Here is a 16,321-nt window from a genome sequence, read left to right as displayed (position 1 = left end):
GTGTTACTAAGATAAGTTTGCTCTTTAACTTCCAAGCAGCATGTCTTTAATTCCTTTTTCTTGCTTTATTGCACTCACTAAAACTTCCAGTGCAATGTTGAATAGAAATGGTGAAAACGGACATCCTTGCTTTGTTCCTTATTCAGTTAGAAAAGCATTCAGTGTTTTACCATTAAGTATGATGTTTGCTCTAGGTTATTTGTATATATCCTTTATTAAGTTGAGAAAGTTCCTCCTTTTTTCATAGGTTTCTGAGCTTTTATCAGGAAGGATGTTAGATTTTGGCTTTTTCTGCACCCACTAGGATATAGTTTTCCTTTCTATTTGACTATGGTGAATTACATTTTTTTTTAATGTCAAACTAATTTTCCATTTCTAAACGTCACATGGTCATAATGTATCTATTTTATATTGTTAATTACTTGATAAAATTTTGTTAAGAATCTGTTTATATTCATGAGGGATATTGGTCTGTAGTTTTCTTATAACGTCTTTGAGTAATGCTGAGTTGGGAAGTATTTCTTCCTTTTCAATTTTCTGGAAGATTTTGCATAAAATTTGTACTATTTCTTCCTTAACTATTTGGAAGAATTCACTCATAAAGCCATCCATCTAGATTTTTCTTTGTAAGGAGGTTTTAAATTAATGGTTCAAATTACTTAGCAGATGAGGAGCTATTCAGGTTCTGTATTTCTTTTTGAGTAAATGTGGATAGTTTACAACTTTCAAGGAATTTGTCCATTTTATCTAAATAGTTGAATTTAATGGCATAAAATTATTCATAACATTCCCTTTATATTCTAATATTAGCAGAATCTGTAGTGCTGTGTGTCTCATTTCTTATAATAATTTGTTTCTTTTCTCCTTTTTTCCTAAGCTGTCTTGCTACAGTTTTTTTAGTTTCATTAATCTCAAAAAGCAGCTTTTTTCTCACTGATTTTTTTCTATTTTCAATTTCAATAATTTCTGCTCAGCTCCTTATTATTTTCTTTTTTCTGTTTATTTGGTGTTTAATTTGTCCTCTAGCTAGTGCATTTTGGTGGCAAATTTTGATTGGCACAAATTTTAGTATTTTTTCCTATTTCTATTCAGTTCAAAATAATCTCTAACTTCCATTTTTCATTTCTTCTTTGTCCCAGGAGTCGTATGTAAGTGTGTTAGTGTTTAGTTTCCATATATTTGAGGATGTTCCCAATGTATTTCTAACATTTATTTCTAAAGTAACTTCATCATAGTCAGAGAACAGAGTGAAATACACATACTTTTAAATTTGTTAAATTTGCTTGTTCTATCGCTCAGAAGAGTCCATTTTTGGTAGATGCTCTGTGTACAGTTGAGAAGAATGAATATTCGCCTATTGTTGCATAGAATGTTTGAAATGTCAAGTAGGTCAAGTTGTTTTAAGGTGTGATTCAATTTTTTTTAATATTCTTACTGATTTTCTGTCTACCTGTACTATCAACTATTAAGAAAAGGTGTTGGAATCTCTGCTCCAAATTGTGTGTTCTCATCTTCTTGCAGTTGTATCAGTTTCTGACTTATGAATTTGTAAATTCTGTTATTAGAGCACATTTAGTAATGCTGTGTCCTCCTCTTGATTAACTAGCATCTTAATCATTAAGAAATATCCTTCTTTATACATTATAATATTATATTCTGTGAATTCCAATTTGTTTAATATTAATATAGCTACCTCAACTCTCCTTTGATTGTTAGCTTAATATCTATTTTTCTATCCTTTTCTTTTAACATAATTGCTTTTTATACTTAAAATGGGTTTTTATAGGCAATATATAGTTCAGTCTTGCTTTTTATGTGCAGTCTGTTAATTATTGCCTTTTAATTGGAGTTTTAGTCTATTTATATTTAACAGAATTATTGATGCAGATGGTTCAATTTTCTATTACATCTGTTCTTTATTTCCATTTTTCCTCTTTTTCTGCATTGTATGTGGTTTTAAAAATGATTTCATTTCCCTTCTTCTGTTGGCCTATTTATTATAGCTTCTTGTGTTTTAAAGAGTCATGGTATACATTTTCTTTTCTCGATCTTTAGTGATACTATACCACTATACTTAATATAAGAACCTTACAATATATAGTTCCATTTCCTGGCCTTAGTGATATTATTGTCATATGTTTCACTTCTACATGTGTTATGAATCCCATAATACATTGTTATTATCTTGCTTTAAACAACCTATTATTATTTAAAGATATCTCAATAGTATGAAAAAAACATTTCATGTTAACCCACACAGTATTTCCGTGCTTTTCATTTCTTTGTGTGGATTCAGGTTTCTACTGATTTCATTTTCTTTTTAGCTGAAAAGATTTCCCTTAACATCTGTGAAATTCTGCTGCTGCTAGTTTTTTTAAGGTTTTGGTATCTGAAGACTTTATTTTTGTCTTCCTTTTTGAATGATATTTTCTCTGTGTATAGAATTCTGGGTTATTTTCTTCCAGTACTTTAAAGATGCTATTCTACTGTCTTCTGACTTGCATTATTTCTGAAAAAAAAAAGTCTGCTATAACTCTTTCCTCTTATTCTTCTGCATAGAATGTAACTTTTTTCTCTCTAGATGCTTTGAAGATATTCTCTTATCACTGGTTTTAATCAATTTAAATAGGATGTCCCTTGGTGTAGTTTTTTTCATGTTTCTTGTGCTTAAGGTTTGTTGACATCCTGGATCTGCGGGTTTATAGTTAATCAATAGAAACAGATCCAGAAATGACAGAATATAGAATCAAAAGACAAGAACATTAAAAGTCATTTTACTTGCATTCCATAAGTTCAAGAAGGTACAAAATATGTTGAACTTATTAAGTAGAGACATTGAATATATCTGTCTAAAATCAAACTTCTACAGATGAAAACTATGATAACTGAGGTGAAAAATACACTGGTAAGACATTGGATGGTATTAACAACCAATTAGATGTTGCAGAAGCAACAATTCATAAACCTGAAAATATAGCAACAGAAACTATCCAAAATGAAACAAGAGGGGAAAAAAGACAAAAACATAGCATTAGTGAGCTGTGAGATAACTTGAAGCAGCCTAATATATATGTAAATGGAATCCCTAAAAAAGGACAGAGGGACATGCAATTTTTGAAGAAATAATGGCCAAAATTTTCCAAATTTGAAGAAAGAGAATATACCACAGGGGACTTCACGTTATATTTTAGAACTTAGAAAAACTGACCCTATCAGAAAGAAGAAAAGTTAAAAGGCATCTTCTTGGTGGTCTCATGAAGGTGAAACATTCAAATATAAACATAACACTCAAAGCCACTTTGTGAGAAAATGAACATTGAAAATTAATATAGATACAGTAACTCTAAACCAAATGCTGAAATGAAACAAAATTTATTAAGTGAAAGCATGTATTAATTCATTTAGCAAATGTCTATTAAACATCTACTATATGCAAGATGTCCCAGGCCCTGGAAATATAGCAGTGAAAGTCCCTGTGCACAAAAGGGGATAGCATAGGAGTGGGGACATAGGACATCAGCAAACAGACCACTTAGAGGCTTCTGATTCTCTGCAAAGGCAGCCTCCCTTGGTGAGGTACCTGTTTGCCCATTAAAGCAACTTGGACTATACCCAATCAACAGACATCAGAAGTAAGGAAGATGTCCAGCTTAATGAGGTACACTGTGCTCTTTGAATTGTTGGCATCAGTGCTGTTCTACTCTTCTATCCCTTTCTCAAGTGATTTTCAACCTTGTTTAGCACAGAGGACCTTATTTGCTCCCTTCACCATTCCAAAGAAATCTACACACTCAGCAGCCAACTTAAAGAAAAGGGGAGACTTTTCTCTATCTGCAGTTTTTATCTACCTCTCTGTCAGCAGCTTGAGTCTCTAAAGAAGCAGCCAGGGTTTCAAAGCTAAAGCTTACCTTTACCACAGAAGGACAATAAAAATGTCTATAGCTCGTCTGAAGAGATCTAGTCCTGCATCCCTGAGCATACAGTTCCAAACACATCTCCAAAGAAACCTATTTTAGTCGCCTCCAAAGCAGTCTGAATGCTTCCAAAATGCTAGAGCTTCTCCAGGTGCATTGTTTTTTGTGTAAATTTTATTATGGCCATTACCATGCTTAGAGGTTCCAAACTATAGAATTAAAAATAACCTATTCTACCCCTTCAAACACTCAAAGAAAAAGAAAAAGAAAAGAAAAGAAGGGAAAGAAAGAAAAGAAAAGAAATAAGAGAAAAGAAAAGAAATGAAAAGACAAGACTCTAGAAGCTAAACAGCTTCATAACAAACAGGTCATTTCAATAAAAAGACATCCAATTATATAGAATCTGATTACTGGTAATAACTTGGAAGTCTCAAGAAATTGAACAACTTCAGCTTAAAACAATTATAGTGAACTACTGAGGATAAAATCACCCCCTAGACTCAACATAACTACAGATGAAAAAGAGAGAAGGCTTACTGATTCATTGTCCCTTCTGTTCCCAGTCTCCAATGCCAATACATCAGATAGCAAAGATTAAGGCTTTGTTAAAATTAGAATTCATAGAAGCCTGTTTTTTAGTGGTAAGATTATTACATTTGATTTTTCAATTTTGAATCTTGAACTTTCAAAGACATAGAACTGATAATATAAATATACAAGAAAAACATTCCATTATATGTATGTACATATGTTTGTATCTCGTTTATGTTAGTCAAACATGAGAATTAGGCCTTCAACTAACAGACACTGACTTTGAGGTCATTTGGGGAATGCAATCTTTTTATCAATAAATTCCTTCCCTTAAAGGATACGAAGGTTCTCTGGACAAGGATGTATTCTATATTATAATAAAACATCTCTAGTTACATATATTTCCTTCATCTAGCAACAGCTTGAACTTACAGCCAATTTGGAAAATTCTTAAAATTTTCTTTGAGCACTGCATTAGAACTCTAAGAAGAAACTTGCTACTTTTCAGCAATGCAACTCTATCAGAAGGAGCTCTAAGCAAGAACAAGGGAGATTATTTTATATGTGGACAGTGTTAATTCATCTTATGTAAAGAAGAGTAAACAGCATACTTTACTTGATTGCCTTGTCTGCAGAGCATACACATTGCTCCATATGCTCTGAGAGTGGTAAGCCCCCTCCTAGCAAAATCTTCGTAGGGTATTGTATGATTAATGAATATTGTTGGTGAAGGAATGATTGAATGAATTAATGGCTTAGTTTGGTAAGGTTAAGCAAAGTCTCCATATGATTTTTTAAAAAGAAATGAGACTAAAATGCATCTTATTAGCAGGCAAATGAATCTCTGTGTTACGATAAATGGAGTTTCTTTTAGTGGGTGGAGATAGTATCCTTTTAGTTAGCAAAACCATTTGTAAGATAAACACATTTTTCCAAGCCCTGAAAGAATTTCTTTTTCTGAGAAAAAAACGAGAGTGCATTATGCTTTAAAAAAGAAATCATCACTCACAGATTCCTTTCCCATCTTCTTTTGTAGCCGTGTTTGCCATTGGACGGCTTGCATGACAATGGCTTCCCACCTTCTTTCAAGATTTACAATGATCAGCTGCATGGGCTGGTGGTCTGCGTTCAGATTGCAGGTCTCCCGGTCATCCAGAAGATGTTGGCATAATCGCAGGACAGAGGCCACTCCGCGACGTCGCTGCTTGATTTCACGACAGAGGGACTACAACAGAAAGAGGGACCAATTTATGAGTGTTTATAGGGCAGAGTTCCCTAAAACATGAAACACCCTCTTCCATCATAATTTCAAGTTGTGGTGATAACGCTCAGCTATGAACAGTAGGACAGGAGGACTTTGGAGTTGCCTTTAGATTGGGGATCTACAGATACTCAACTAAAGCCAATGGATTTTCGCTGCATCTCATTCCTTTTTTTTTTTTTTTTTTTACTGATTTCTACATCTAAAATGTTGGGTCCCACCTTGACATCTAGGTGATTAACTTAATGAAATAAATTATTAAGGTCATGTAAATGCCAAACAGATTGACATGCTTTGATTCAAGGTCATAGGAAACACAAAAAACAAAAAAGTCCTCCAAAATGAAACGAAGTTTTCCAAATTTACTCCTAGATTCTTTGGAGCCAAAAGTTTAGTTTTCTACTGGCTAGGAATATGTTAAATAAGATTGCAGAGAAAAAAAATTGATATATAACAGCTATTATTTGGGGGAAAAAAAAAGGATAAGAAACATTTCTTTTCCGAAATTTTGATTAACAAAACAATAACATTCTGAAAGCAGAAATTGGGATACTGGATTATTACTGCATTATTTGTTAGTTGCTGTGTTTCTTTTAATAGGCATTCACACTATTTAAGAAGAATATGCATGCATCAAAATAACACTTTGCCCCAGAAGCATTTGCATTGCTGCAGTGACCCTAAGCTGAACGATTCAAACGAAATAGTGGGTACACATGTCTAAAAATATTATATCTTTTCCTTGCCTACGGATAGTGTGTAAGTGATATTCTAATTCAAAGCCTTCAGGAGAAATGATGATTATATCCATAAACATCACTGAATTACTAATCTCCTTCTACTGCCACAATTGGACTGTTCTAACAGTTAACAGATTGCTTATTAATCAACAAGGGTAAACAAGACAATGCAATTTCATTTAGTGCTAGAGTTTTAATGCCTAAAAGTATTTGTGCTTAAAATGTTAATCTAGATAAGGCTTCATTAGAAGAAGTCTTAAAATGATTAACTGCGGTTCACTGAAATGTGCGTGGAGCGGTGGTAGATCAGCAGGTGGACGCTTCATACAGATGTTCCACTTATTGATATAATACATGCTATAGCCATTTAAATGACCCTAACTTAGTAATAGCTGGAATTCTATTATTTCTGTAATAAGAGAACCCAATACCTTTAATATTTCTGCATTTTAAATAAGGTCAATGACAAATTCCCAACCTCTATTTATAGCAAAATATGACTAGGAATTTTATTATTCAATTTATACCAGGGCAGCATTTTTAGTTATGTTTCCTGAACTTACCCTTATTTATTTTCCTAGGGTTCATTACTATTTTCCTATATAACTTCTGACAGAACCACCAGGTCTGACAAATTTCTTTACTGGTGCTATTCATTTGTTCAATGCTGAATGAGAAGAAACCCCTAAATATCCAAAGATAAAACCTGACGGTCTACCAAAGCAACAGGCATTGTTTCCATCTCCTCCTCCAATCCTGCTGACTGCCCCTGCCCACAGGCACCCTCCCTCTCTATTACACACACACACACACACACACACACACACACACACACACACACACACATCCTTCCTTCAATTTGCTCTCTTGCTCTAGGACAACTGTAGGGCAAGTCAAACCATCAAGCCCACTTAATACCTGCCAACTTGTGGCTCAAAATCAAACACTTAGAAATAATAATATAGCTAACAAATTGGTTCAAATGAGTTCTCTGAATATAAATATTGAAGATTTGAGGGATTTTTGTTTTGTTCTTAATTTGTTATAAATAAAGGACTAGAAAAATCAAAAGAGATGTTTACACGCCATTAAACTGGATATTACAAAAATTCCGTTTTAGGTTGACGAAAATAACAACTGTATTCCTCAGGCCAACAAAAATCCCCAGTGTGTCTTACAGAATGAAAACCTGCCATGGTTGGCACGAGAGACATGTTAGCATAGCCACAGTCATATAGCATAGGTCACATTTACAAAGTAGCCCAAGTAGGATTCAATCACCTCGCAGGTGTTTTCAGAGTTCTGAAACAGGACATGTGAGGTTGCTAGAGAAATTTTCATAAAGGTGATTGGCCATAAATTTTTATAAGTATCTAGAGTTTAGGTCCAGTATTTACGTATCCAGATGATTCCCACCCCACATCTTAACGACAGTCTACCCAGGTGGTTTTAAAACTGTAGGCTCTTTTTAAAAAACTGCTGACATGCAATATCTGATTTCTGTATCTTTTTCTGTAATTTAAAAAATTTTAAATATCCAAATAAGTTAGTCTACATTCTAGATGAATAATTTACCCTATATGCACACTTTGGAAATAATACTACTTTAAAAAGGAGGGAAACATTGAGAATTTTACATGGCCAAGGTATTTTTCAGTATACATTTCCATATCTAAGAAAGATAATTGATAAAATAACATTCTTCTACATAAATGGGTTTCCATGGCAACCATTAAAATATACATAGTTATTTATAATCACAAACACATACTAAATAAAATCAGTGCATTTGCTGGCAATGTTTCTTAGAATCAGTAGTTCACATTATTTCCATGATAAACTATGCACAGGGAAATGTTAAATATAACTTCCTAAGAACAAAATGATTATTATAACTATTTTTGGTTTACATTTTCAGAGAAAAGTACCTTTAAGCAGAAACCCAAGCTAAGTAATCTAAGTAAGGCATAGAAATGAGAGAAACTCGTCACTGCTTCTCAAACCTCCTCAAATGTGTGTTGCACTTTGTATCTGCTAGGCATTGTTTCAGGCATGGAGGCTTAAAAAAGGAGTTTGTGCAAGTTCGTATTGGAAGAGTTGTGAAATCTTCAGGGGAACAATGTGAGCCATTGGGTCCAAGTTGGGCGGATGTGGTTATAAGGACTGAAGGTCCAGTAGCAAGTAGCCTAGGACATGGGGAGTACCCAGCATATTGGAGAAAAGAGAGAGTAAAGCAGCTGAAAAAGTAAGTAAGGAACAGAAAAGTTTGGAAGGCTTTTCATTATTGCCAATTTCGAAGCATTTTCCTTGATACCCAATGAGATCATGTTGGTCCCTAAGCATAGTCATATTGCCTTCCTAGAAAAGTATAAAGACAGGAAGTGGGAAAGAAAATTTAAAAAGAAAGATAAACAGCTAATCATCAATATGTCTAAGAGAAAGATTCCAGATGCTTCTGTATTTAGTTATTATTCGATAATATTTAGGCATTTTTTTCCCTACAAAGTTACTTCTGATAGTATGGAGGTCATTGTCTTAGTATCACTTCAGAATCTAATTGTTGGAATATAGTTTGGTGTGTTACTTTTTCTTCTAATTGAAGTATAGTCAGTTACAATATATCAATTTCTGCTGTGTAGCGTAACGTTTCAGTCATACATATACATACGTATATCTGTTTTCATATTCTTTTTCATTATAGGTTACAAGATACTGAATACAGTTGCTTGCATGATACAGAAGAAATTTTTATCTACTTTTATATATAGTAGTTAACATTTACAAATCTCAAACTCCCAATTTATCCCTTCCCACACCCTTTCCACAGGTAATCATAAGATTGTTTAACTGTATCTGTGAGTCTGTTTCTGTTTTGTAGATTAGTTCATTAGCATCTTCTTTTTCTTTTTTTAGATTCCAAATATGAATGATACCATATGGTATTTTTCTTTCTATCTTACTTCACTTAGAATGTCAATCTCTGGGTCCATTCATGTTGCTGCAAATGGCATTATTTTATTATTTTTTATGGCTGAGTAGCATTCCATTGTATAAATATACCACAGCTTCTTTATCCAATCATCTTTTGATAGACCATTAGGTTGTTTCCATGTCTTGGTTATTGTATACAGTGTTGCTATGAAAATTGGGGTGCATGTATCTTTTTGACTTAGAGTTCCCTCTGGATATATGTCCAGCAGTGGGGTTGCTGGATCATTTTGAGTTTTTTGAAGAATCTCCATAGTGTTTTCCACAATGGCTGTACCAAACTACATTCCCACCAACAGCATAGGAGAGTTCCCTTTCCTCCTGCTGTGCTACTTATAATTTTCTAATGACCTATTTTATTTACTTATTTTACATTTCTATTCAGTTTCCTCATGTTACTAAAAAAGCAGATTTGTTATAGAAGTTGAGAAGTGTAAAAAAGTAAAAATCAAAACTTCTAAGTTGTTTTTTCCTTTAAAACAATCAGCTCTCCAATAATCTAAACACATCTTTTTGGACATGCTACAAGAGAGTTGCCAACAGGCTGAATGTTTTTGTTTTATATTTATAAACCGTCAATCTGATTTTTAATTCACCAATGATGATACAAAGGGGTGTATTTGGTTTATCTGGGTTTTTTTCTCCTTTCCTGATTTGCTCTATGAACTTCTTTGACTGTTTAAACCACTCAGATTATGGAACTGTGTTGTAACATTTTCCTGGTATTGGCTGCAGTTTAACACCACTGAAGGAAGACTTCCAAAACTGATAATTCAGTCTTCATTATATATTAAATATATGTATATATGCACACATATTGCATAGAATGATTATACGTACTTATATACAGATTATATGTACTTATATGTCCTTGAACAATGGAGGGGGTAGGAGTGCTGACCTTCAGCACAATAAAAAATTTGATTATAATTTATACTTAGTCCATGGTTCCTCTGTATCTGCAGTTCTGCATCTGTGAATTCAACCAACCCACCCATCATATAGTATTGTAGTATTTACTGCTGAAAAAATTCTGAGTATAAGTGGACCCACACTTTTCAAACACACGTTGTTCAAGAGCCAAAGGTACATTAAACAATGCTGTCATCTACTATCACACAAGGATATAATAAGCTTACAATTAAAGAACTACAATTAGACCATAAGCCAAAGTGTACAATAAGTAAAATGTAAGAACTAAATAGAGAAAAGAGACACAAGGAGGAAGATGAAATGAAATGAAAAAAACAAAACAAAAAACCAAAAAACCAAGTATCTATTTAAAGCAGAGAGGAAAAAAAAATCTAGCTGACAAACTCCAAAGCAATCTGTCTCCATATCTCTTACATAATTTTATCCAGCAGGTAATGTAACATCACTAGGTAGGCCAAAATGAACAAAGTGGTGGGGCTTCAGGTAATCTGCCAAATAAAAAATCACTTATGAAGCAATTTCATTTATGATGGATCTTCTAGCTGAATCAATTGTTTAACAATATCTATGGAATATGCCTTCTGTGTGGCAAGCACAATAAAGAAGTTTCAATCTACATATATATGTGATATGTACCTGCCTTCAATATACTTGGAGTGAGGAAATATAGAGAGATAAAGGAGAAAACTGAAAAGACAGGTAAGTTCTTCTAGTTTATAGAGGATCATATAAAACTAGATAGCTCCATGTCCTTCTTGCAAGAGTTTCCTATACTTTTTCATGTGTTTTTCTTCTTTTTTGCATTTTCTGTATTTTATCATTTTAATTTCATGAAGTGGGCAATTTTCTTCTCTTAGTCTGCTACATGGAACCAAATTTTCGATAGCAAAGGTTCTCAGTGTGTTCTCCAGGCCCAGCAGCTTCAGCATTACCTGGGAACTTGTTAGAAACACAGATTCTCTGGTGCCACCCCATATCTTCTGAATCAGCAACTCTGGGGTGAGCCCCAATGAGTCATGGTTTAACCAGCTCCACAGGTGATTACAATGCATGCTGAAGTTTGAGAACACTGGTCTACAGAAAACAGAAGAACTTAAGTTTTTCAGACAAGAGAATTAACCTAGTTGAATAGTTTTCTTAGAAGTATAAAATGGAAGTTATAAGTTCTGATTCTGGACTCACACTTGTAACCAAGAACCCAAGGACCATAACCATTGTGATCAGTTATTTTTAAAATTCTTCTTAAATGGCTAAAAAAAAAAAAAAAAAAAAGAATCAATCAATTAGTAAATCTTTTCAAAACCAGTGATAATTTTATATTATTAGTTTTGCTTGATAATCTCCAGAATTTTAATGTAATTATTAAGAATGCTGATATGTTAGGTTTTTTGAATACCATATTTAGGGATTTTACTCTTTTTGGTTATTTTTATTAGGTAAGTCATTTAATAATTAATAACTCTAACATATTTGGTATTATACTAAATTAAATAGCTTTGCTCTCAGAAAGTTTATATAGTAAAACAAAACCATGATGACTGTAAGATACAAGGCATTAGATGCAGGTAATGTTAATGTCTGAAGCCATGGTCTGATAAGAATGTACAGCAGGTGGGGAAAATGAGATGCTATACTGGCACCTCTATGATTCTTCAGAAGATGCTTTTGACTGGTTGGTTCGGAATCATTATTTTGGGGGCAAAGTTGGCAAAGGTCATGTGAATGATAATTCATGTAGCAATAAACACTTACTGGGTATCAGTTATATGCCAAATACCATACTTTACATCATAGGATTGGCATTGCTGGATAAGAGGCATATAAGATGTGATGCCTGTTCTTAAGAGCTTGTAATCTGGCTGTAAAGAGCAAACTTCAGCTACTCAAAATTAGAGAAATCAATGAAAGGTAAAGACAAAGTACAAACAACCCAAACATATACCAGTGCATTAACTGATTTAAAAAATGTAGCATATCCATACAATAGAATATTATTTGGTAGTAAAAAAGAATGAAGTATTGATAAATACCACAACATGGATGAAAATATTATGCTAAGTGAACTAAGCCAAACACAAAAGGCCCTTGGTTGTATGAATCCACGTATATGAAATGGCCAGAATAGGCAAATGCATAGAAAGAGAAAGTATGTCAGAGGTGTTCAGGGGCTGCAGTCAGGGGGAATAGGGAGTGACCACTAATGGGTAGGGGGTTTCTCTTCAGGATGGTAAAGGCATTCTGAAATTAGATTTTATGGCACATGAGTTATATCTCAATGAAACTGTAATTAAAAAGAAATCTCTTCATAAGATCAGGTATATACTGTCAACCGCACAACTGATGACATAATCAGATAATGTACCATTCCTTTAGGGTGTGGCATGACAACAAACCCTGTGCTATTACTAAAGCCATCCAGTCATCACGGTTCTGCAACCAGGGGTTGACGCAGTTTAATACAAATGCAAACAGAGCCTTTATTTATTTTTCAAAGTAATGGCTATAAAATTTCCTGGGATAGAGTTATAACTGCAAAGCTATAAATCTCAGTCAAGACAGAAAACATTCTGCAATGTCATAAAAATAATGCAGTCCCTTTTAAAAGTGCTGTCCTAACTTCTAGAAACATCATAAAACATAAACAAAAATACTCATAGAAGAGTATGGATCTGGAAAAGAAGTTGAAGAAAATGAGGAAGTTGAAGAATGTTAAGTCTGATTATTGCAGTTTCATATATAATCATATACAGCTTAAAAAATTGAATCTATTGTGTTGTTAGTATCTGTACAAGAATGAGAGATCTGACAATTCAAATACACTTCATATACTTTACTAAGGATGATTCTGAGTTGACTATGTATCTGAACCAATACTAAATAAAAATAATGTTATGCTGTCTTCAAATATTTAATCAAGATTTACTTGAATGCAAAATAACCAACAATCACTGAGTCTTATTAATTGCTAGAGCACTATTCTTAGCAGTATTTTCTTAGTTTTTTTCACAATCTTCTATAATAATGACAAATGTTTTTTGTATGTTTCTGTGTGCTACGCAGTTTTTCGGTATTTTATATGTATTGACTCATTAACCCTCATAACAGCACACTGAGATATATATTACTGTCATATACCTACTTTACAAACGAGAAAATGGAGACAGAGAAGTTAAGTAACTGACCAGCGATAACACAGTTAATAAGCAGCAAAGGATTTTAACCCACGCAACCTGAATCCAGAGTCAATTCATGAAAACACTATGCTACACCGCCTTTCATAAGAAAGCTGAAAAAGCTTGTAAAATTCGACATTTTCAGACTATCTCTGCCCTTGACTTCTAACCAAAGTGACCATAGCCACAAAGTTACTGTTGATAAAAAGAGCCAACAACTTCTTCTGTAAACCTGTCAGGGGTCTATCTTATACTCATTCCTAGACCTGCAAATATAATAAGAATTAGTAAAATCTATGCAGGGTGGTTATGATAGCAGAGGTGGAGAAAATACTAATTCATTCATTGAACAAATATTTATTAAACACCTATTATAAAGGGCACTGTTCTCAGTGTTTGAGATACATCAGTGAACAAAACAGATGAAACTTTCTGCCCTTAAGGACCTCACATTATGGCAGACAGTGGGAGATAATCTCTTTTTTTAAGAAAGATGTAAATTATGTAAATAATAAAGAAAAGATTTAACAAAAGTAAGAAGCATTCATTAGGCAAATGATTATCATAGTTTCCAGCAAGGGGTCAGCAGATATGTTGGTCCTGACAGCTCCATTCTTGAGCCAATTATGTGCTTAACTTAACTATATGTAATGTATAAATACTGCAAGTAAGAATTTCCAACTTGGAATTGTGAAGGAGTATTTCTTCAGAACATCAAAAAAATTAAAACACCTCAGGTGAGGTATGAATGATGACCTGCATATTTTAAAGAAAACATGAACAAAAGACAACTTTGTATTTTAACTGATTTCAAACTTAAAAGACTACATCAGCCAATATAGGAACTCAGCTCAGTTGCAAACTCTGGGACTTAATCTATATTGAAGCTAAATATTCTATAAGCATGCAGTGAAGTGCAAAAAATAGCAATTGAAAAATGACATGATTAAATGGCACGACATGCAATCATTTGTTCTCAATTATATCAATGCATCTTCTTCATTTCTAAGAGTCAGGCAGAAATATTGTTTTTTAAATGCCTCTATTAAATTGGTCACCAATAATAAAATAGATGAGAGTCCTAATAAGCTCATTTACATACCATACATCACACACTACAAAACTATTCTCTCCAAACAGTTTTGCTCATAGATTTGTCTCCTGGTTGTCATGAGTCTTTTGCTACATTAGCAGATTTTAGAAGCATAATACTGCCTTCAGGACCATTTGTAGAAAAAACATTTATAAAACTTTTCTAGTTAACCCTTGGCAGGATCCTTATTGCTAATTATGGAAAAGGTATTGATATAATATCTTGGCTGTCACATTTTATTATGGTGACGGTAGAAGCAGAATCTAGGTCTGACATTTTGGAAATACCATCTAATTGCAAGTCAGAAACAGAGAATGACAGTTTTAAGTAGATTATAACTTCTTTCAAAATAACAAACTGGTTTATTTAATGTAAAAGTTAGATTTTAAAAATAGCATTAAAGCCCCCTGAATTGATTCACCAAGCACTTCTCTACTGGCTCCTGGAAGAGGGTCTGGGATGTGTGCCAAAATAGTTTTTAAACTGTACATGACAATATGACTCTAGATTCGAACACTAAATGATTCTTTAACCATTTAAAATAAAAATATTTTCAGTGAATGCATTCATTTTAAATAAAAATCATCTCCCTTCTGTTCAGGCAGCAGATAAATGCAGTTCAAAGATCAATCATCTTGACCTCCATGGCCTAAATAGCCTGACTTTTGACCTAGAAAAAGATCTTACTTTTTCTTGCAATCTAGTATCCTCACCAATCAAGGTGAATCATTAAGGGCCACCAGGACTAGTAATACTATAAACTCTCAGACACCCTTCGATGAATGGTGTCATCAAGGGAAAAATGAATCATTCTTTTAACACAAACACTTATATTCATGTTTAACTGATTGTACCTTCATCTGTTTAAAAACATGAATTATATTTGGAAAGAAGTATTTCTATTCCTCTTAGCTACTTTTTAGCTGTGGACCAAACTACTATAACTATTCTAAAAATGAAGACTCTCCCACTGTTATTCCATGAAAGCTACCGTTATCCCTGTGTGGCATTCCTTAATTTCTTTGTGACTTCCCCTACACTAGGTTAAGTACTTTTAAATATGTTTGTTTTTAAGAATCAAGCTCAGTGGTCATGTGCTTGGTTCATATTCCCAAGTAATTAGAAATATGTTATATACTTCCTTTTCTAAATTAAAAACACTATTAAAATTCCAGACATATAGAACAATATGAAGATTAAGTTACTCTAAAGAAAACTATAATAGCTTACAGATTGCTTGTATCATTACTAAAATGCTGGTATCTGTTACAGAGTCTCCCTGGAATAAAGAATGTCCCTTGGCAATAATCTCTTAAAAACATGTCCATTATTGTTAAGATGCTAAACTAGTCTGCAATTATGGAAAGGTAACTTTTAGCAGTAAGTGGGAAATAGTGCTGGATATAAATGCAACTTAGCCATTATGCTACAAAATACCTTTTCTTAAAAATCCCACAATCATTCTTTTCATAAGCAGATAAGGCATTAATTGCCATTTATTTTTGCCTTATTATATTTTGAAATCTGTTTGCAGTACCTACTGTGCTTTTTAATCTCTTACTGATCCCATGGAAATCATTTCAAAGTAATTCTGGAGAATGGATGAAGGTGATTTTCTTCTCTAGATTATCTATTGATCTCAACTACCTGAACTCATCTGTGCCTTTAAGGAGTCTTGTTTTCAATGG

At 33.3% G+C, this 16,321-nt stretch overlaps 1 protein-coding gene across 4 annotated transcripts in view; it reads right to left on the bottom strand.

The window, feature by feature from the left end:
* AKAP6 (A-kinase anchoring protein 6) overlaps nt 1-16,321 on the bottom strand; it is a 466,205-nt gene that overhangs the window by 33,097 nt on the left and 416,787 nt on the right. For all 4 annotated transcript variants that reach the window (XM_006191269.3, XM_014564808.2, XM_014564809.2 and 1 more), the window contains one exon: nt 5,455-5,670. In XM_006191269.3, coding sequence (XP_006191331.1) covers nt 5,455-5,670 — 216 coding nt within the window. The remainder of the gene's footprint in view (nt 1-5,454; nt 5,671-16,321) is intronic.

Source organism: Camelus ferus, chromosome 6 (assembly GCF_009834535.1).
Source record: "Camelus ferus isolate YT-003-E chromosome 6, BCGSAC_Cfer_1.0, whole genome shotgun sequence".
NCBI lineage: Eukaryota > Metazoa > Chordata > Mammalia > Artiodactyla > Camelidae > Camelus > Camelus ferus.
Note: the sequence above shows the minus strand (reverse complement) of the source record. Positions and strands in the feature narration are given on the sequence as shown.